Below are 20,540 nucleotides of genomic sequence, written 5' to 3' on the forward strand. Positions count from 1 at the left end.
TCATTCAACCCCAGGGGAAGCCCTTTCGTACAGCCCTGTCCTGGAGGCCTCTCCTGAGGAAGGATGCATTCTGACCCAATCACCTAAATACCGCAAAGCACAGGGGAGAAAAATGCCTGGACAGAAAGAGAAGGTGGCCTACCGCAAGAGGTCTAGGATGGTGGGTGGAGAAATGGCAGTCTAACTTCTCGGAATCGTCGGCCCCGTCCATCTCCCCCTCATCACTCGACAGTCGGCTGGCGAGGTCTCCTCCAACTGGGGGCAGCGGGGGTTCCGGAGTGTAGCCACTGTGATTTGAAGATGTGCTGCTGCTTATACTATTTGCAGATGATGGTCTAAAGGCAAGAGAGAGCAAACAGAATAAACTTTTCTGACAGAACAAGTCCCACCCAGCTTTACAGAGCTCGGGAGGCAGACCCATGAGCCTTCCTGATACATCAAGGAAGGGGGGTCAGTGGCAAATTGACACAAGGGGAAAATTCAGGCAGAGGGGATTAGCAGCCCCCAGCTCTCTACAGTGACCTGTTGGAGCTGAGGCTCTGCCCTGCTTGAACCTGGGCATCAGGGACAACTTCAGTGGATGCGGAATAGAAAATACAGGAATGTGACCGAGTTCATTTAACTTAAAACTAGTCTTCCATGAATTCAGTTACGAATCGTTCATTTGCATGTGAGGAACGTATTCCTGCCCTGAGGTTGCTTCTCTTTGAAAGTGGACCCTTATGGGAAGATGGACCAGGTAAACGAGTTCAAACCGACCAAACAGAGCTACTCAGCTACGGCTTTATGAATTTCTTTTCATACTGGCATGAAAAAAATGTTTTGTCCCAGTGATGGGGCCACAAGTTCCTTACCCCACAGCCAAGCCTGTTTCTTAATATCAAGCCACATGTAGTTTAACTGTATCTTCTGAGGATGAATGTTTTCCATCTAACAAGCCACTAGACAGACCCACGGGCTGGCATGGTTGACTCAACAGTAGGTGTTGAAGAAATATGTTTCTCAGTGAAGGAATGAATGAATTCCATGTGTATAAACAATCCGACAGATCGCATCTCAGTTATGGCTATAAGCTTATAGAAAAGCAGTGTCATAGTAAGAGGTGGCACTAACGTTTCCTAAGCAGTAAAAAACAAAACAGAACAAATGTCCACGTCAGTAGAAGAACAGTCAGAGTTAGTTGTTGGCTGTTTTTGCTGCTTTTCCACTTTCACCAGGTGATGGGCCAGGGAGAAAGATCTGGAGAAAAAAGAAATTTTGAAGGAAAAAAAAAAAAGGCTTTCCGCATTCTGCTTTGGAAGCTGCCCCCGCAGATTTCATGAAGCAGCTCTGCTGACGTGTCCCCTCCTCCCTCATTTTCACTGTGGACGCTCTGTCGTTTTGAAATCTTTCTCAGCGTCGAATACTTGACTTCAAACCAGACCCCCAAAGCACAGTCGTACAAAAATAAAGCCACAAAAGCAGATCAACCCACAAATCCATCCATAGATGAATGGATAAACAAAACATGGTACATCCACACAACAGAATGTTAGTTAAGTCTCAAAAAGGGAGGAAATTCCGATACATGCGACAACATGGATGAAACTCAAAGATACTGTGCTAAGGGAAATGAGCCAGTCACAAAGCACACGTACTGTAGGATTACACTGATACGAGGTACCTAGACTAGTCAAATTCATAGAGACAGAAAGTAAGACAGAGGTTAGCAGGCGCTGGTGAATGGGGAGTTAGTGTTTAATGGCAGAGAATTTCAGTACTGGATGATGGTAAAACTTCTGGAGATGGCTGGAGATGGTGTTGGTTGCACCACAACATGAATGTACTTAATGTCACTAAACTGTACCCTTAGAAGTGATTAAAATGGTAAATTTTATGTATGTGTATAATGCCACAAATAAAGAAACCCACAAAATCCTCAGTTAAGGCCACAGGTAGTTTTCCAGCGTTACTACAAGAACTCTGTGGTATGACAATTTATTATTGAACATCACCTTCCTATACTTACAAAACAAAGATGCCATTCATTCCACAGGTCAAAAGTCTATAGTCCAGAGACCCCATCTCCCCAGGTGCATCCCCTACTCTCCTGTGTCAAAAGGGCAACACCACCACTGCCTGCTTACAGCTGAAGACCCAAACGGTGAAACGATTTTGATGATGCACAAACATAAAGAAAGAAAACAGCATTTATGACCCTGTCACTCAAGAGCCAGGGCTACTCCCATTTGGGTTTATATCCTTCCAGACCTCTTTACTATGCATTCATGTGTTAAAAAAATGTATTAAAAATTTTTTTTAAATTGAAGTGTAGTTGATTTACAACGTTGTGTTACTTTCCAGTGTACAGCAAGGAGGCACGTGCATTTTTAAGCAAGAACTAGACCACACTGTATATAGTATTATGCTTTTTTTTTTTAACCTAGTGATGTTGTAGAAAACTTCCCATGTATAGAAATCTATCATCATTTTTAATATCCCCCAGTATAGTATTCCACAGTGTGGACATATCATCATTTACTTAACTAGCCTATTGATGGAGATTTAAGTTGTTTCCATAACCCCTTTTTCAAGCCCCAACATGATAGGACCTCCCCATCCTGCAGGAGATAAAAGTGAGCTGGATTTTGTTATATATAATAATAGTATCATGGTTTTAAAGGAAAAGACATTTACTTTTTAGAGATGCCCTGGAAATCTTTAGAGGTGAAATGCCAAGATAGTTGCAATTTACTTAAAAATGTATCACTAAAAATGTAGATGAAGTCAATGTAATTGCAAAATATTAATATTACAACTGTTAAAACTAGGTATGCAGGTGTTTGTCATGGTATCCTCTCTACTCTCTTGTACATGGGGAAAATTTCATAACAGAAAGACAACACAAAGAAAGAGAGCTGGTAGTACAGGTGCGTGTAGGAAAGTGGCTGAAGAACTTCCTGTAAATGGAGCAGGTGGACTGAACACATTATCTCTTCTCCCCCAAAACAGTGTTCAAAATCACGGTAAAGGGACACCAAAGGCATTAGTGCCGAGGAACAAGGTCAACGGAACTATGCTGAGAGTTGTGGTGATGACTTCCCAGCCTCCACTCAACTAGTCACGGGACTCTCATTAACCTTGTTAATGACTGGTTTGGAGAAGGGCATGAGATATCAAAGAAAATACATTTGGGGGACTGGGGGGGCATTCGCAAAGGTTTTTCTCACTTTTAAAAAGAGACACAAGGAAAAGGTGGTTTCCACCTTCTCCTGGATGTGCCTGGAAGCGCTGCAGCCATCTTGCTACCGACTCTGAAGGTGGAGCCAAAGGACTGAGGCGGGTGGAGTAACAGAGGGGCAGAGAAGGAGAGCCAACCCCTGATCTTTGGGGACTGGTACCCTGGCACCTCTGGACTTCTTGTCACCTGCGGTGAGAAATGTCCTAATTGTTGGGTGTTTAGTAAGCAAGGTTTTGTGATACTTGCCCGTGAAGTGTCCCAACTGATATGAGTGTGAATAAGATTTGAACCCATTTTAAGACAACGGGCTGTGACTGGATGAGTGTTAACTGACCTGCCACAGAACCTCTGAGAAGCGGGGCACCTGGAGCACCTAGGGCCGCAGAAGTCCGAGGTGAGGACTAAACTGAGCGGGAGAGCCGGAAGTCAGGTGACCGTTGGACCCACAGGTCATCACTACCACTCCACACAGCCAGGTGAATTGCCATCGCCCCTGCCAACCCCCACCCCTCAATCAACTCTCTAACAACTAAAGAGACTCTAGATATGGGGCCACCAGGCTCAGCAGAGACCAGATGGGGGCACAGGGCTAGAAACAGGGGGGTTGTGGGCTGTCCCTGGCCAGATCCTTAGTCACCACTCCCAGAACGCCTGCTGCCAGGCACACCAGCAGGCAGGATTCTTCCCTTGGAAAACGCAATGGCCCCAGAGAAAAGGCTTCCTGCCACATCTTGCCTTTGGGAATCCTCCAGTGAAGGCTGACTGGTGACGTGATGACCTTTTGGTTGACAGTCCTACACACAGACCTCCAATCCACCTGTCAGAGCCTCTCTTCTAAATATGAATGGTTAGGGATCACCAAACATTCCTGGAACACCTTCAGCATGATGCTGACCAACCAAATACCAAACGCACGAACACCTACAAGAAATAAACTTGGGGGAAATGAAGATAAGGAAAGAAAGAGGAAAAACTAAGAAACCTATCTTCAAAGATATTAGAATGGTATCATCTCTGCCAGTGACAGTCTCTTGCAGGATATTATAAGAAGCAATCAGATAAGAAGAACCAGATCCTAAAACTTAAGTAAATCATAAATATTTTAATATCCAGTTTTGAAGGGAAAGTAAAAAATCTTTTTAGAAGTGAAATAAGAGATTGAGAGAAAATAGGAGAAAAGGTAAGAGAAAGAAAAAGACTAAAGCAAACAGTACAACATCCAACTAACAGGAGGTTAAGAAAGAGAATAAAGGCAATAGTGGGGAGAAAATTATTTAGGGAGTAATATAGGAAAATATCCTAGAAATGGGTGTTTCCAGATTGAAAGGATCTACTGAGTACCCAGCACAATGAATGAAAAAAGACCAACATCAAGGGTGATTCCTGGGAAGTTTCAGAGCCCCATGCTTCAGAAATAAAAACTGAACCAGAATGATATTAAACATCTCAACAAAAACTTCTGATACCAGGAGCCCAATGGAAAAATGGTCTTCAAAATTCAGTAGAGAAATGATTTTCAATCCAGTTATATACTCAGAGAGCTTAACAATTAGGCATGAGGGTAGAATAAATACATTTTCAGGCGTATAAGGATGCTACACATTGCCCTCCCACTCCCCTTCACAGGAAGCTAATGGAAAAGACACTCCATCAAAATAAAGGAGCAAACCAAGAGAGAAGAAAGCAGTAGGATCCAGGAAGCAGGTGCTCTCACACAGAGAGGGTAGAGAGAGTTCCAGGATGGCAGGAACCACTGTTTTTCACTCTATTTGAGAACTATTTGGTTTTGAACTAGGTGCCTATTACTTTGATTCTAAAAACAAAGTTTTGTTGCAGAACATCATGAATGTGTCTAATGCCATTCAATTGTACACTTAAAATATTTAAGATGGTAAATTTTGTTATGTGTGTTTTATCACAATAATTTTTAAAATAACTCTATTTTATACAATAATTGGATTTAGTATTTTTAGAGGTAGTATTTGCAATACACACCATTTCCACCTAAAGGAGTGAAAATATATATTAATTAAATATTCCATGTTCTTAAAACAAAACAAAAAAAAACAAACAAAAAAATTCACAAATTTTTGTTAAGAAAAAAAATTAAAATGGTTGAGACACTCAACAGTAAGTCCAGTTGCCAGAAAAGAGAGGATGTGAGGGGAGGAGAATCATGGAGAGTGTCAAGTTGAACATGGAAACTGTGAGCTCTGGAGCAGAATCAGCCCTGAGAGCAAAGACAGAGACTTGAGTGATGATGGTGGACACTTGTGTGCACATGCACAACGTGAAGGAAGAGCCCTCGGGCTTCTCCTTCGTAGCATGTCTCGCTCGGGTGCAAGCACCCTCCCGGCGATTATGGAGTGGCGGCTGCTTTCAAGACCTCCCAGCTCTGATCGCTGCCCTGGAACCTGCCTGTGTCTCAGAAAAGCCAAGGCGAGGAGCGATGGTGAACGGGGCACTTCGCCAGGAGAAAGTGTTGGAAAAGTCATGCAAGTGCGTTAACCTGCCACCCAATCTTTCTTCCCCAGCACTACGTCACCCTCCACTCTCCACGTACCAGTCTGGTCTAAAGACCGTACATGAGATGATGGCTCCTGTCCAGTTTCACTCAGGAAAACTCAGAGAAAGTCCCTCCCCCACCCCTCACTTTGAGGAAGCATGAGCATCAGTCTGAGTGCTTTGGGGAAGAGCGCGCAGGGCGATTGACCTTAACTGTGTCCCCCCTAAGTGTAGCCGTGTCATGTGCATTGTCTCCAAGTTACTCACTGCCTTAGGTGCGCATAATTATGACCCACATTTCTCAGTGAGGACACTTATTAGCCAAACTAATAGGAGGTGGAAATGAGACTTCAAAGCCCCAATACTAAGAAATGGCTGTAGAAAAAGTACAGGAACAAACTTAAGACAAGGAGAGAAACGGCTTCCAGGTTGGCAATAACACTGCCTAATGCGTCACGAACGGAAGCTGCTTTCACTCCGGACTCATCTCTGCCCTTTTCCAGGTATCTAGGACCTTCTGCCTCTCTCCCCACTGCTCCTGTCAGTCTAAGATTCACCAGTGTTTGCCACTTTATACTTTAAGATGAGATGTGCGAGCATCTATGAGACAGAGGGGAGCGTGCCCAGATCTTGTCAGCGCTGATCCTGCAGCCGACCTTTCCTCCCGCCCTCCTGGGGGCCAGGGCCTGGCTTGTCACAGCCCAGCTCGACCCTCTGCCCTTCTCCCCCTTCCAACAAGAATCCTGATAGTTTTGGTTGTCCTGGTCACCCTCAGCCTGTGGGCTCTGTGGGGCAGGTAATGTGCTCCCTTAGAGTTGGGGACAAAGAAACAGAGATATCGGTATGTTATTCAAGAGCCCCTGGGTTGAGGACCAGAGGCCAGGAGGACAGGTGAATGGAAAGCAGGCAGCACCAAGGCCCTCACTGACTCAGCACTGCTTCCCCATTGACACCACCAGCCCTCGCTGACTCAGCACTGCTTCCCCATTGACACCACCAGCCCTCGCTACCAGCTACCATACCTGAGCACTTATCAAGAGCTTGGGACTTTACCTACCATCATTTTTCTTATCTCCATCTGACAGGTGAGCAGTTTGAGGCCAGAGAGGCAAAGAAACATGACCCTGCTCACAGGGTGAGCAGACAAGGAGTTGAACCTTGTCCTTCCATCCTGTTCCGATCCTTGCTATCTAACTTTCACTTTTCCAATCCTGGACCCCAGTCCCTCTTTGAGGAACAGAATGGGTTGCAACTCAGAAATATGAGAACTGGAGTATTCTCAAGGTTACCCAAACGGTATTTAAGAGATAAATTCACACATGTTAGCATTCCCTGCAAGAGAAATTCACAACTGGGGAGGGGGGTACCCTAATTCCACTCATGTGTAATGATTTTTTTTTTTTTTTGCCAATTACAGGTAATGAGTGTGAATGAAACAGCTATTATATTTATATCATTAACATGAGGGGAAAAAATGTTGAGCACATTAACTTCTAATCATGCTTTTTCTTTCTTTTTTGGGGGGGTAATTAGGTTTATTTATTTATTTATGTGTGTGTGTGTGTGTGTGTGTGTGTGTATTTTAAATAGAGGTACTGGGGGTTGAACCCAGGACCTCACGTATGCTAAACACACACTCTACCACTGAGCTATACCCTCCTGCCTTGATTATGCGTTTTAAATCTCTGATTGTATGGGGTTTTGTCTGAACTGAAAACAAGTGAAAGAGGATGTTACTTCCCATGAACTTTGGAACAGAGCTCACCCCTGAGTTTTTGGTGCCTTCATCATCAACTTTGAAAAGCATCCTCAAAAATTATTCTCTTACCAACATTTGTAATGTGTTTCTTTGCTTCTCCCTTCTATTCAGAAACATTCTCTCTGCTGATTAACCTCATCCACTCTCTTCTGCTTCCCTAAAGAACATAAACACTTGGCATTTTTCTGTTGACAAACATTCTCCTGAAAATTAAACCAAAAAGGAACAGAAAGAAGCAGCTCTTAGGGCTCTACTGTCTACTGTTTCATTTTTTTAACGGCTGCCCCCTGGCTTCTCTGTTAAGCCAGGTACCACTGTTTAGGTGAGAAGTGCCTGCATCAGTCAAAATTGATGGAGAAATGTATAAAAAAGAAAAGAGAGTTTTCAAACTGAGTTCCCTGGAGTCCTTGGGGAATCCAAGATGGTCCCTTGGATGGGCTGGGGGACAGTGGGCTCTGGGCACATGTGCGATGACAGCAGGGCTGAGCTGGCTTCCGGTGGAGGCAGGTCTGCTCTTATATTGGGTACCATGTAATGTTTTGAGGCAATAAAAAAATTCCTCAGCCACCAAGAAGTTTGAAAACAACTGTATATAGAATTGAAGCCCCTCCTAGAAGCTTGGAACAGAACTGTCTCCTCAACTCTAAAGCAAGGGTAATATCCTTCACCAACATTTAGCATTACAGTGAGAAGTCATTACAAAATGATCTTGCAACGTGAGGAGTGGCAAGGAAAGTGGCCTGTAAATGGATGATGACGATGCAACAATGACTGTGATGATGGAAATGTGTGGGTGGTGATTCCGTCCGACTCCATCCTCCCGGATGCCTGAGGCTGAGGTCTGCGATTCTGAGAGAGGGGCTCTATTTGTCACATGGGTCAGGCTCACGTCAAAGTGGAAGGTGGAAGAGATCCTGGTGGATCGGTAACAATGACCATCAAATATCTGCTTTTGCTTTAAAAATAAGTTCCTTCCCCTTCTTTCATAACTACGTCCTCTTAATGCCCACTGGCTGGCTGGACAATCACTCTTTGAGACTCACTGTAGGCACTAAAAATCATCAGATGGGGGAGGGCATAGCTCAAGTGGTAGAGTGAGTATTTAGCATGCACGAGGTCCTGGGTTCAATCCCCAGTACCTCCTCCAAAAATAAGTAAATAAACCTAATCACCCCCCCCCAAATCATCAGATGATACCACTACCTGCACTTCTCATACTATATTATTAATGTTCCCTTTCTATGATCTTCTGGATTTTGAGTCTCATCTTCTAAACTCTAAATTCTTGAAAGGCAGGATCTGGTTTCATTCACCTTCCTGGGCCCCTTGGTTAAAGAGCAAGCACTCAATTAATATTTTTGAAGGAGGGTTCCCTGTCCTATTACCTAGAAATTGGTCTGTGGCTCAATACGGCACTCCACTACCCATTAAAACACACATGTATGGATTCTAAATCCCTCTTAATCCAAATGGGGTTTGTTCTCTCTTCTTTCCTTTCTGTCCAGGACAACCAAACAACCCCCCGTAGAGGTGGCTTAGCTTCCTTGGTGTGGAGGGAAACGTAAGGACAAATAGCCTCTGTTACGCTAATTTCCCCTTCACCCTGACCATCTCTGAGAGTTGGGGAAAAATGCACAAAATATGACAAGTAGGTTCCTAAGCTGTGCTGCCCACCCATGCCCCCAGGCTTCCCCTACTCTCTGCTCCAGGAATCTCCAACTAATCTAAAACCCCAGGCAACCAGAAAGTTACCCGGTGGGTGGGTGTCATTCTTTCAGGCATTCACTTCCAGCTTACTATTGCTCTGTGAACAACCCACGCCATCTGATATGGGTCTGCTCTGCAGGGTGATGATGATGGCAGTGATGACGACAGTGAGGATGACAATCGTGGCAGCAGTAAAATCCACCAAGCGCTACACGTCAGGCACTGGGCTGAGCCCCTCCCGCCCACTCTCTGGTTTGAACTTCACAACCGCCTCACGAGGGAGGACTATTGCCACTGCCATTTCACAATGTGCTCAGACCACACACAACCCGGCCAGGCAGAGTCACCTGACTGCGGGCTCCAGGCTTCCTCACCAAGGTGGGACTTACCTGGGAAGCACAGAGTTAAGGGGCCTGGATTTCGCAGGGGACGCGACTTTAGGTTCTGGGCCTGAGGTCCCTGAAGATCCCGGCAGACAGTCCTGCGCCGGCCCGGGCGCGTTTGGAAGTACTTCCCTCGCCGAAGTCAGGAGATGTTCTTTATCCTTAACTTCTTTTTCCCGGGACTTGGCTTTGTGTTCCGCCAGAAGGAGGTCAAACTGCTTTTTCCGGCCTGGGACTGCCCTCCGATGGCTTAGGGAATGTGTCTAAGGAGAAAAGAGACGGGAAGCACAGCCTCTTTGATCAGCACATAAACCTGCTTCCCCGGGCCCTCCATCTCAGAAACGGCAATTCATAGGAATTTGGAGGTGCTTGAAAAGTCAACTTCAAGGCAACGGCTCCTGTTCTGGCTGGGAAGAGGTAGAGACCACACAAATGCAACCATGCCCTACACTCCTGGCATTAAGAAGCCAAAGCTTCCTCCAAAAAAAAAAAAAAAAAAAAAAAAAAGCACAAGATGACGAGTTTCAGCACAGAACCCACGAGAACCTCTCTGATGAAAGGCAATGGTGAGGGCGTGCTGGAGTTAATCCAGGTGCAGGTGGGGGGCTCGCTTTGGCCCAGACACACGGACCCACCAAGCAGAGAGGGCCACAGCCTCCATCCCAAGAGGCATTAGCCGTTCAGTAAGAAATATGGGGCTGGGGGCCACCTGACGGCGGCCGCCTTGGGTCAGCTGTCCCCTGGCCACCCCGGCGTGGCCGGATCAGGGGCGCGGCGGCTCGTCCTCCCCTCCGGGGCTGCTTTTCAGGGCGCTGCCGCCGCTGCCGCCGCTCCTGCATACATTAAAACGTAGCAGGGTTTAGAACCGCCTGTGAGTGCCTATAAATACAATTTACTGTCTGGCCTCACAAGTAACAGGGGAAGCCTATTTTTTTTTCCTTCTTAAAAAGCCAGCCAGCTTGAGGCAGGCACTCTGCTACCATGGAAGAGAAGAAAGCATTTCCCTTACAAAGAACAGCTGGGGGTCATGTCGAGGCTCCACACCCTGCCGTGTGCAGAGAGTGGCATGCAAACATTTCGACAAAGGCCCCAGCGAGAGCAGGAAGTATTTTTTATGGAAAGAGAAATACCTTGCAGGTGAGGGATCTTGTGCAAGGTTTCTTTGTCTCGGGATCCAATACTCCACAGTGTTTATTTGGGTCAAATTCTCTCTCTGGTTTAAGAAACAAACAAAAAATATAAGAAAAAAGGAGACTAAATAGGATTTGGCATTAAGACTACATTTTTTAAAAAATGCACATTTGCACCAACAAGTGAGACATTGTCAGGCAATCTGGTTTTTGTTTTTTGTTTTTTTTCCCAACCAGCTGCTAAAATGTTTCAGAACTGCTGGGGGAAGATGGCGCTTCCCTCTGAATCCCAGAGTTCCCAAGTCCAGCTTCGGCAGGGATGCACAACGCACAAGGGGATAGGTGGGGGTGGGCACCGGATGGAAAGGAGCCACGTTGCTCTCACACTTTATTTCACTCCCAACAGTTCCCCAGGTATCTGGCACTTTGGGCATAGTTGGCTGCAGACCAAGGAGAGCCACCTGAGGCCCAAGGGCCACTTTTTCCCAGGGGCAGCTCCAAGAATACAACACCCTCCCTCCCCTGCCCTGCCTCCCTGCTAGTTTTAGCCGTTTAAATGTCAGAGATTATTTCTTGACATGTCAGTGTGACCTGCCTCTCTCCTACTTTGCAAAGTCCTCAGCTTTCCATGCAGCCTCGCTGGCTGGAAAAAATCATTTCCCTGATTCAGAGATATTTGGGCAGCATCACAGGCAGGGGCACGGGAGAAGGCTGGATGTGGGCGGGCCTGCTAGTCTCGGAGCTTGCTCTGCCCCCTGCACGGGGTCTGCTGCACCAGGTGGGAATGAGTACTCTGGGCAAGCTGTCCCTGCGGGATGAAGGCTCACTAAGGGAGGGAGGCTCTCCCGGATCCGGCCATCCCGCTGGATTGCAGACAGCGCCTGTCGAGGTTACTTCTAAGAAACCTGCTCTTTTTATGCCCCTTCTGGATTACAGAAATGCTCTCCTCCCCTGGAAGATGAGAGGACATGAGGCAACTTCTTAAGGACCCTTCAGGCTTTAAAGTTCCACTTGTTGATGGCCTGTGCCGTTTCTGGAAGGCACCTAGCAAACACAAGTCCTGCAGGGCAGGAGTAAGACAGCTCTTCTGGGCATTCAGGGAGACGGGCAGCAGTGCTGGTGGGCGGCTGGGTGGGGAGTGTATATAAACTTGGTGGAATGTCTCCTTAAGGGCCTCAGATGGCTGCAAGCTAAAAAGAGGTTGCCATGCCTGAAAAAGTTTCTGAACTTGGTAAACTCTGACCATAATAAATGAATGCATTCTATTTTTAAAAGAAGGTCTGGGAGCTGTGGGGTGTTTGCAACAGTGGTGATGATGATGTTTGCCATAAAACCATTTTCATATCCAAGACAAATTTCCTGATTGGCTGCATCCTACCCCTTCTTTCGCTTTTGTCTTCTGCTTCTTCTTCTTTTTTTTCCCTTCACTTTTAAGAACAGAAAACTGCTATGCCTAGAGAAGCCCACTCCCCTGTGAGCCCTCTCCGCCCACCGAGGAGGGCCTGGGCATAGCCCCCAGGCCACCTGGTGTGAGTCCTTTTCCTTGGGCCTGTCGGAGTCAGACCCCAGCCCAGATCCACACCAGCACCCCTGCTGGCCTGGAATTGGGCAGGTTGTTTGGCTGGGGGCAGGAGGTGGCTGCCAAATGTGAAAGTGACAGAGAAATAAGCAAAAGACCCAATGAGACAAAACTACCAACAAACAGCAAAAATAAATAAATTAATTAATAATAATAAATTAATTTAAGAAATCCCCAAACAACTTCAGATTAAGGTGCAGGCTGGACACTGTGGTTATGCTTCTGCCAGGACAAGAAAGCACAGCCTCTGGACACGGGGCCCAGCCAGGCCTCCTGGATCGTCCAGGGATGCTGCCTCCTCTGTGGAGTGAAAGTGAACCCTCTCTGCAGGAAGAGAGCCAGGAGCTGGGAGCGCTGTCTGCAGTGAGGCCCCACACCCTCCAACAGAGCACCAGGCTCTGCCTTTCTTTCCGGATGGAGGGTAAATAGGACATGGAGAGGTTTTCAGGGTAAAATAACTGTCATTTGAGTGCTTTGGGTCTGAGGTACTTTTAAGAAATAAGTGTTTTTAAAGTTACAGATGTATGATAGAAAAACTGAAATACAGAGAAATGCAAAGTAGAAAATAAAAATGACCCACAATTCTTGGGCACTTAGGAATTACGCTCACACCAGAGGACATAGCTTCTCTCTCATAGGGTGGCTTTCTCTGCACAGCTGACCCTTGAACACGGGTTTTGAGCTGTGCAGGTCCGCTTACACGCAGGGCTTTTTCAACAGTAAATACTGTAGTACTACAAGATTGGAGGTTGGTAGAATCTGCGGACATGGAGGAACCACAGATATGGAGCACTGACTATAAATGACATGGGGATTTTCGACTGTGTAGAAGGTGGGTGCCTCTAATCTCTGAGTTGTTCAAGGGTCAACTGTATTTCCTTTTTTTTTGGTTAACATTTGAGAAATGCCTATGGTGTATGAAGAAGTTATAACTTTTCTTGGTCTTTTGGAGAAAGCAGAACTGCCAGGTTTCCCTCTACATCAATCCAAAGCAAGTATCAGCCACGTGGGGGCCCCCAAGGGCAACCGTTGCCTCCAGGACTGGCTGTGTGCACCCTTCCAGGCACCCCAAGTGCCTACTCACATAACTAAGTAGATCAGAGAGAGACCCCTCTGTACCCCTCCTCTGTGCCAGTCCCAGTGTTCCCAGGAAACGGGAATTCCAACCTGCTTGTGTGGGAAAGGCAGTTGTGGCCCCAGACCACAGAATCAACCTGGAAACCAACTAGACCAAAGGATAGAGAAGGGCAGACGGCACCAGTGGGACTGTCCCAAGCCTGCTCTGAGCTACTGTACGCTCTCGCTGTGGGTTGTCCGACTTCATGGCTGTGAGGCTTTATGGAATCCGAGGGTGCTTCAGCCTGTAGGCATGATGACAAGAGTCTCAGAGTCCACAGGCTGCTGCTGGGGGCGCAGAGCCTCCTGCTTTGAGGTCACTAGGGTGACTCCCATCAAGTGCTGAGCTGAACGAGGGACCTCATCTGGCCCGGGAATAAGAGAACCAGCTCTCCTTTGCATTTTTAGGTGAAGGGGTCCTGTCTGCAGGTAAACAGTGTGTTCCCCTTGAAATGAAACAGACCTGCTTAATCATAAGGACGCATCACTCGCTCTTTACGGACGTCACTCAATTGCAGTCTGAGCATCAACCAGACTCTAGTGACACAGACACGTACCTGAAAGTCTCCTGTAAGGCTTGTTGTTGTTTTTGGTGCCATTCTGGTGTTTCTTGTCTATTGTGGAGGACAAAATCCCTTTGCCATTTAAGATCTTCTCTGGGGAAGGTGGCACTGACTTGGACATCGAGACCGGCTTAATTAAAGACGGGGCGGAGACGGCAGAGGATGGGGTGGAGCAGGAGGTGACCGCAGTAGTGGTTGTAGAGTTCATTTTGACATTGGCACCATCTGCCTTCACTAGGTTAGGAATTTTCTCTAAGCTGACTACGGGAACTGGAACGCTGAAAAATAAATGAACAAACACACACAATTGCCTTCTTTGATACATCTGGTCTGCTGAGAAGATAGCCCCGCTTATCATTATCAGGACACCTCCTTATCTCTTATTTATACTCCTCCTACAAGCGAGCAGCATGATTCCAGTTTTGATGGGAGATTCGTGCCTTGGAAAGGACCAACAGGGGGTGTGAGGCTGGCACAGCGCCAGGGATGGCATCAGAGCTGACTGATGACCGCCTGTACCAGCCGTCCCCATAGATCCTGCAGCTCCCCCCTTCTCAGCCCCTTTTGTTGGCAGTCTGGGAGACAGCACCTTGGGCAGAACAAGGCGCCTGCTGTGAGGCTCAGGAAGCGATGCTGTTTGTCCCCGAAGACGCCCCGAAGTGCCACTGAGCCTCTTGCTGGATCACGCCTCCTCCCCTGCTGCTCTGCTGGTCTCCCACCCGGGCGATCGGGCCTGACATCTGCTTAGCTGGAGTGCTGACAGGCTCACACCACACGGAGGCCTGGCTGCAGGCCAGCGGGCCACGCTACACACTGTCGGAGGACTTCTGGATCACTCGTATCCTGGGGATGGGCTCAAATTGAGTGAGACACCATGTAACGTTATCTAACATTCCATTTCAGGCAGCTAGTTATGTAAATAGGCAATGCTCAAGGCTGGCAGGTGAGAGGATGAATTTTAAGAAGACAGAGCACAAAGGTGTATGTCTGCTCTTCAGAATCTGTCACCTTAGCCCCACGTCCCTGCCACTTCTCCTGGAATAGTTATTGCATTTGATTTCTGTGCATTTCAAGCTGGAGGACCGTGTGTCTGGAGGGGCTGTAGAGGACTCTGTCTCTGGGTCTTAAAAGATGAGATGAAATGAATAAGCCTTGCTTTGGTTCCCAAACTAGATTCCCTTTCCTCCTTGCAGGAGGGCAGAATGCTAACACTTCAGCCCCCAATTGTCTGAGCTGCGAGCGGAGCCGACTTGGCTATCTGAATGCCAAATGGGCTAGAATATGGCTCAGACATGCCTGCAGACAATGTAGGGCATGAAAGGCAGGCTGGTTTTGCAGGGGAGGAGTCTCATCTGTCCACACGGCTGGCTGGCTTGTCCTTCTCTAAGATCCATTCAGAAATCATTTCTTTGGTCAGTCTGTTTGTGACACTATGTCAGCAACCCCCCAGCCCCTGCCTCTTTTCTGACTTTGAAACAGGATCCCAGATGTTATTTATAGGTCTTCACCAGTGGAAGGGCACCGAGAGGTGGAGCACACTCTGCCGGACTTCAGACTGCCCCCTGGGACCCTGTGCTTTCTTGGCCCGAGGAAGCATGGGGTGGGACTTCAAGTCCCATGTGAGGGGAAACGGGAACAGTGGATTTTAGTGATACACCCAGTCATGACGGTCCTGCCTTTGATCAGTGTCTCAGTCACGGAGATACGGCTGAACTGCTGCTACATTCTATTTAATGGCAATTCTCAAAGCACTCACATATCGCTGAAGAACAGCACAAGGAGCCCTTGAAAAGTCAGCACACGAAGAAGCTGTAAAGATATTACCTGGTGAAATTAGAGCTGCATTCCTGATTTCTTCCAAATGGTAAAAAATGCAAAGCCATGGGATATGGAATTCTTCCAGGCTCATTCCTTCACTCAATTTTAAAAGACACAAATTACAGAAATCAGGGTCACAGACAGATACCTGTACATCATGTTCACAGCAGCATTATTCACAATGGCCAAAAAGGTGGAAGCAACCCAAATGTCCACTGATGGATAAATGGATAAACAAAATGCAGTGTATACATACAATGGAATTCAGCCTTAAAAGGGAAGGGAATTCTGACACATGGATGGATGAACATGGAGGACACTATGCTAAGTGAACTATGCTCGTCAGAAAAAGATGAATACTGTATGATTCCACTTGTGTGAAGCACCTAGAGTAGTCAAGTTCACAGAGACAGAAAGTAGAATGACAGTTGCCAGGGACCGGGGACCTGCTGTTTAGTGGGTACAGAACTGCAGTTTTGCAAGATGAAAAGAGTTCTGGAGATCAGGTGCACAACAATGTGAACATACTTAACACTCCTAAATTATACATTAAACAAAATGATCCATTTTGTTATATGTATTTTATCATAATTAAAAAAATTTACATGTACAAACTAAAAAACCACCACAAATTACAAAACTCATGTAACTAGAATTATACTTCAATATCCTGACTTTAAAAAAACATATTCTAGGAGCCCACTTAAAAAGCTCTTGTTGGTTTATTTGCCACCCTTATTCTGACCTGCTGACTTTCATTTTAGAAAAAAAATTAAACTTTAAGTGTTGATGTGACTATGAGGACTAGCAGCAGGCAGGAAGATTCTCTAGCACCTGAGTGGCCTTCTCTGATAGACTTCTTTGTGAAGCCAAGTAAGTTCTGGAAAGGAAGTTAGGATCTTCACAGTCCAGCTCCTGTCGCATGAGGCAGTACGAGTCACACGCTGAGTACTCATGAGCTGAGAAGACAAAGATGTGATGTCGGGATAGAATAATCCAGAGCAATCATACCAAGTGAAATAAATTAAAAACCAAGCCAAGTGGTCCTCAAATGCTCACAGTGCAGCCTGCATTTCTCCTCTAAAGTCACCGTCCGGCTCCAGCACGTCCCTTGAGGCAGCCAGGCCAGCACAGGTGCACGAGGTCCAGCCACTGGAACAGTGCCAGGTGACGTATCTCGCTGGTGATGCTTCTTCCCAAGTGTGTGTTAGTAACAGCTTGAGCCAGACCAGCGAATGTCTGTGATCTCCTAATTTGAGATTTCCTCTGCTACATGAATGTGGCCCACTCACACCCTCTACTGCCAGTACTTCCAGAACTCTGGCTGGACTTCACTCCCAGCGCCCAGAGACAGGATATGGAATTGAAGCCCATCAGAAACAGGAAGGGAAGGCTGATGTGCAGTCCTCTGGGACTGAGGTGTCTTGGACTGGAATCAAGAAGGTTTGAAAGGATTCCAGAGACCAGGTGAGCCAGTAAGGAGTGGAGCCACTGAGTAAACACACCCGAAGCCAGGTAAGTGGGCCACACCTTGGCAGTGGGAGGAGAAGGGAGACTGAGTTGTTTGGGGTGCGAATTCTAAGATTACACGCTAGCTCGTGGCGAAGGGCTCTCCATACGGAACGGAGGATTGCTCCTGATCCTTTTCCCTTTGGTGTCCCTTCTCTCCCCCAAAGGTTTTGGGCTTCCCTTCTAAGGTAACCTGCCTCTGGCCTGAGCCAAGACCTCTGCTGGGAGTTAAGACAGAGAAGCAGGCAGCTCAGTCAGAGTAGGAAGGGTCAAACACATCTTCGGAGGAAATGAGACAGACAGAGAGAAGTGAAGGTCCTTCCTATTTGACCCCACCACCCTCATTAGCCATCGGGCCATTTGAGAATTCAGTCCCCTTCCTTCACTACTATTGGCAACAGCCCCCGGAACCCAAACTGATGAACAAAGGAGGAAATGATAGCAAGGTGGTGTCATATGATTTGGAAAACCAATCCCAGAGGTTCAATCTCTTGCCAGCAAAGAACTCTTGCTGACATAAGACACTGTTAAGAGCCCCGGCCCCTGCTTGCCTCACAGACAGACCCTTGAGTGCGTGAGGGCGCCATCATCTCAGGACTGTCTTCTACTTTTTCCCTTTGTCCCCTTTCTTACCTCCGTCCCTCCTCTGCCATCACCTTTCCCACCAGGAAGTACAGTGTTCCAGCTCTGAGCAGCGGACTCTGAATAACAGATTTACTTTATTTCCCATTTGGAAAGAAGCCGAAAGATTCTGACCCCCTGCTCTCACAGTTGGGGCATCTCCCCTGTTTTCTGTGTCTAATCACTGAAACCCCAACACCTCCAAGTGCTGTTAGGTGCTGGGAGAGGTGTAGAGATGGCACGACTCAGATGACTAACCAAGCAGTGTATCAGTCTGTTTGGGCGATAAACAAGCCCAGCGGTTCCCCCTGAGATCAGCCTAAGCCCCTCAAGTTCCTTCCCTTTTAATCTTAAGGGATGCACTTACACACTTCCCGAGGTCTCACAATTAGTTGCATTTATCAACCCGCTATTGTCCTTTCTTTGAGGAGCAATGTTTGAAAGGGAAAGACGAGTCCCCACTCTTTCTCCCGCTGCTTTCATAATGCCTGTTTTGTTCGCTTGGGATAAACTCTCTCAGGGAGCCCCGGGCTGCAGCATGTCCCCTGCTGCGCCTAATATTCCGGGAGTCGTTATCTCCTTGTTATCTCTGTGCCTCTGTCTCGGTCCCAGGAAGGGATCCCACAGCCGGAACAGTCCTCCCTCACCCTCCTTGCTGTGTCTGCCTTGCTTCTTTAGTGCTGCTTTGGCTGCCCTGGTCTTCCTCCTGGGTGTTCCTCCCATCTGAATTTATCTTTCAGGACCAAGGAGGGTCCTTTGGCTTTAAGAAAAATGGGTCTCCTAGCAGCAAGGAGATTCCCTCCCTGCCCAGTGATGTCTGCAAAAGAGCAGAGGTGGAGAATCTTATGGGGCCATTTCGAGGGCCACCAACGTGTCGCAGGACCAGCTGCTCTCCTGCCAGCTTTGCTTTCCTGGCGATCGTGATTTATGCTTTCATCAACAGATAAGCCTTAAAAGAATGGTTCAGAACATCTCTAGGCCTGAAGAAATCATCGCCAGCCCTGTTCCACTTACCAGAGCAGGGGAAAGATGGATTTGACAGGCAGGAGCCTGAAGACATATGGTATTTGTGCTCTGGGTTACATGACTGGTGAGGGTTCTCAGCTGTCTGATTTCTTCCCACCAATTCCTTCGACAAAGGCCCATGTGCCTGTGCTCCAGGCCTGGCAGAATTTTGAGAATCTCCGATTCACTGGCCGTTCCTTGAAAGGGTCATCTCACCCAGCCTCTTGCCTTCTAAGCAGGGATAGCATGTAAGCCACCCCGAGTAAAAAGGAATTTACTCTATCTTTAAGTGCCTTCAGAGATGGAATTCTATTTGGCCCTCTTGGATGCATTTTGGGGGCTGCTATCAGGATACTATTATCTCAAATTTAGATTCTTTAAATTGAAGAAGTACTTGGGATATCTTTAAAAGCTGAGATCTGGCAATTAATCACTAACAATCAGCCTAAATAAGAGAGCTACATCTCCAGAATATATAAGCAGCTCATACAACTTAATAAGAAAAAAACAAACAACCCAATCCAAAAATGGGCAGAAGACCTAAACAAGCAATTCTCCAAGGAAGACATACAAATGATCAATAGGCACATGAAAAAATGCTCAATATCACTAATTATCAGAGAAATGCAAATCAAAACTACAATGAGGTATCACCTCACACCAGTCAGAATGGCCATCATTCAAAAATCCACAAATGACAAATGCTGGAGAGGCTGTGGAGAAAAGGGACCCCTCCTTCACTGCTGGTGGGAATGCAGTTTGGTGCAGCCACTGTGGAAAACAGTATGGAGATTCCTCAAAAGGCTAGGAATAGACTTACCATATGACCCAGGAATCCCACTCCTGGGCATATACCCGGAAGGAACCCTACTTCAAAATGACACCTGCACCCCACCCAGTGTTCATAGCAGCACTATTTACAATAGCCAAGACATGGAAACAGCCTAAATGTCCATCAACAGATGACTGGATAAAGAAGATGTATATTTATACAATGGAATACTATTCAGCCATTAAAACCGACAACATAATGTCATTTGCAGCAACATGGATGTTCCTGGAGAATGTCATTCTAAGTGAAGTAAGCCAGAAAGAGAAAGAAAAATACCACATGAGATCGCTCATATATGGAATCTAAAAAAGAAAAGAAAAGAAAAGAAAAAAACATAAATACAAAACAGAAACAGACTCATAGACATAGAATACAAACTTGTGGTTGCCAAGGGGGCGGGGGGTGGGAAGGGACAGACTAGGATTTCAAAATGTAGAATAGATAAACAAGATTATACTGTATAGCACAGGGAAATATGTACAAGATCTTGTGGTAGCTCACAGCAAAAAAAAAAAAAAGTGACAATGAATATATGTATGTTCATGTATAACTGAAAAATTGTGCTCTACACTGGAATTTGACACAACATTGTAAAATGACTATTACTCAATAAAAAAATGTTAAAAAAAAAAAAAGAGAGCTACAAAGTTCAACCATGGTACAGCAGATACAGGAGGTGCTATAGAAATCCTGATGAATGAATAGATGGTTATTTTTTTCAACCTGGAAAAAGACTAGGGAAACTTTCAGAAAGCCAATTTGTAAACACCTTAAGCAAATGGAAAACAGGATA

The 20,540-nt window shown here is 46.5% G+C and overlaps 1 protein-coding gene across 14 annotated transcripts in view; it reads right to left on the reverse strand.

Annotated features, from left to right (window-relative positions):
• The window catches only part of ATXN7L1 (ataxin 7 like 1), a 218,317-nt gene that overhangs the window by 16,105 nt on the left and 181,672 nt on the right, over positions 1–20,540 (reverse strand). For all 14 annotated transcript variants that reach the window (XM_032484200.1, XM_032484201.1, XM_006181018.3 and 11 more), the window contains 4 exons: positions 13,957–14,240; positions 10,705–10,787; positions 9,581–9,837; positions 143–335 (listed from right to left, as the gene is read on the reverse strand). In XM_032484200.1, coding sequence (XP_032340091.1) covers positions 143–335; positions 9,581–9,837; positions 10,705–10,787; positions 13,957–14,240 — 817 coding nt within the window. The remainder of the gene's footprint in view (positions 1–142; positions 336–9,580; positions 9,838–10,704; positions 10,788–13,956; positions 14,241–20,540) is intronic.

Source organism: Camelus ferus, chromosome 7, assembly GCF_009834535.1.
Source record: "Camelus ferus isolate YT-003-E chromosome 7, BCGSAC_Cfer_1.0, whole genome shotgun sequence".
NCBI classification, from domain to species: domain Eukaryota; kingdom Metazoa; phylum Chordata; class Mammalia; order Artiodactyla; family Camelidae; genus Camelus; species Camelus ferus.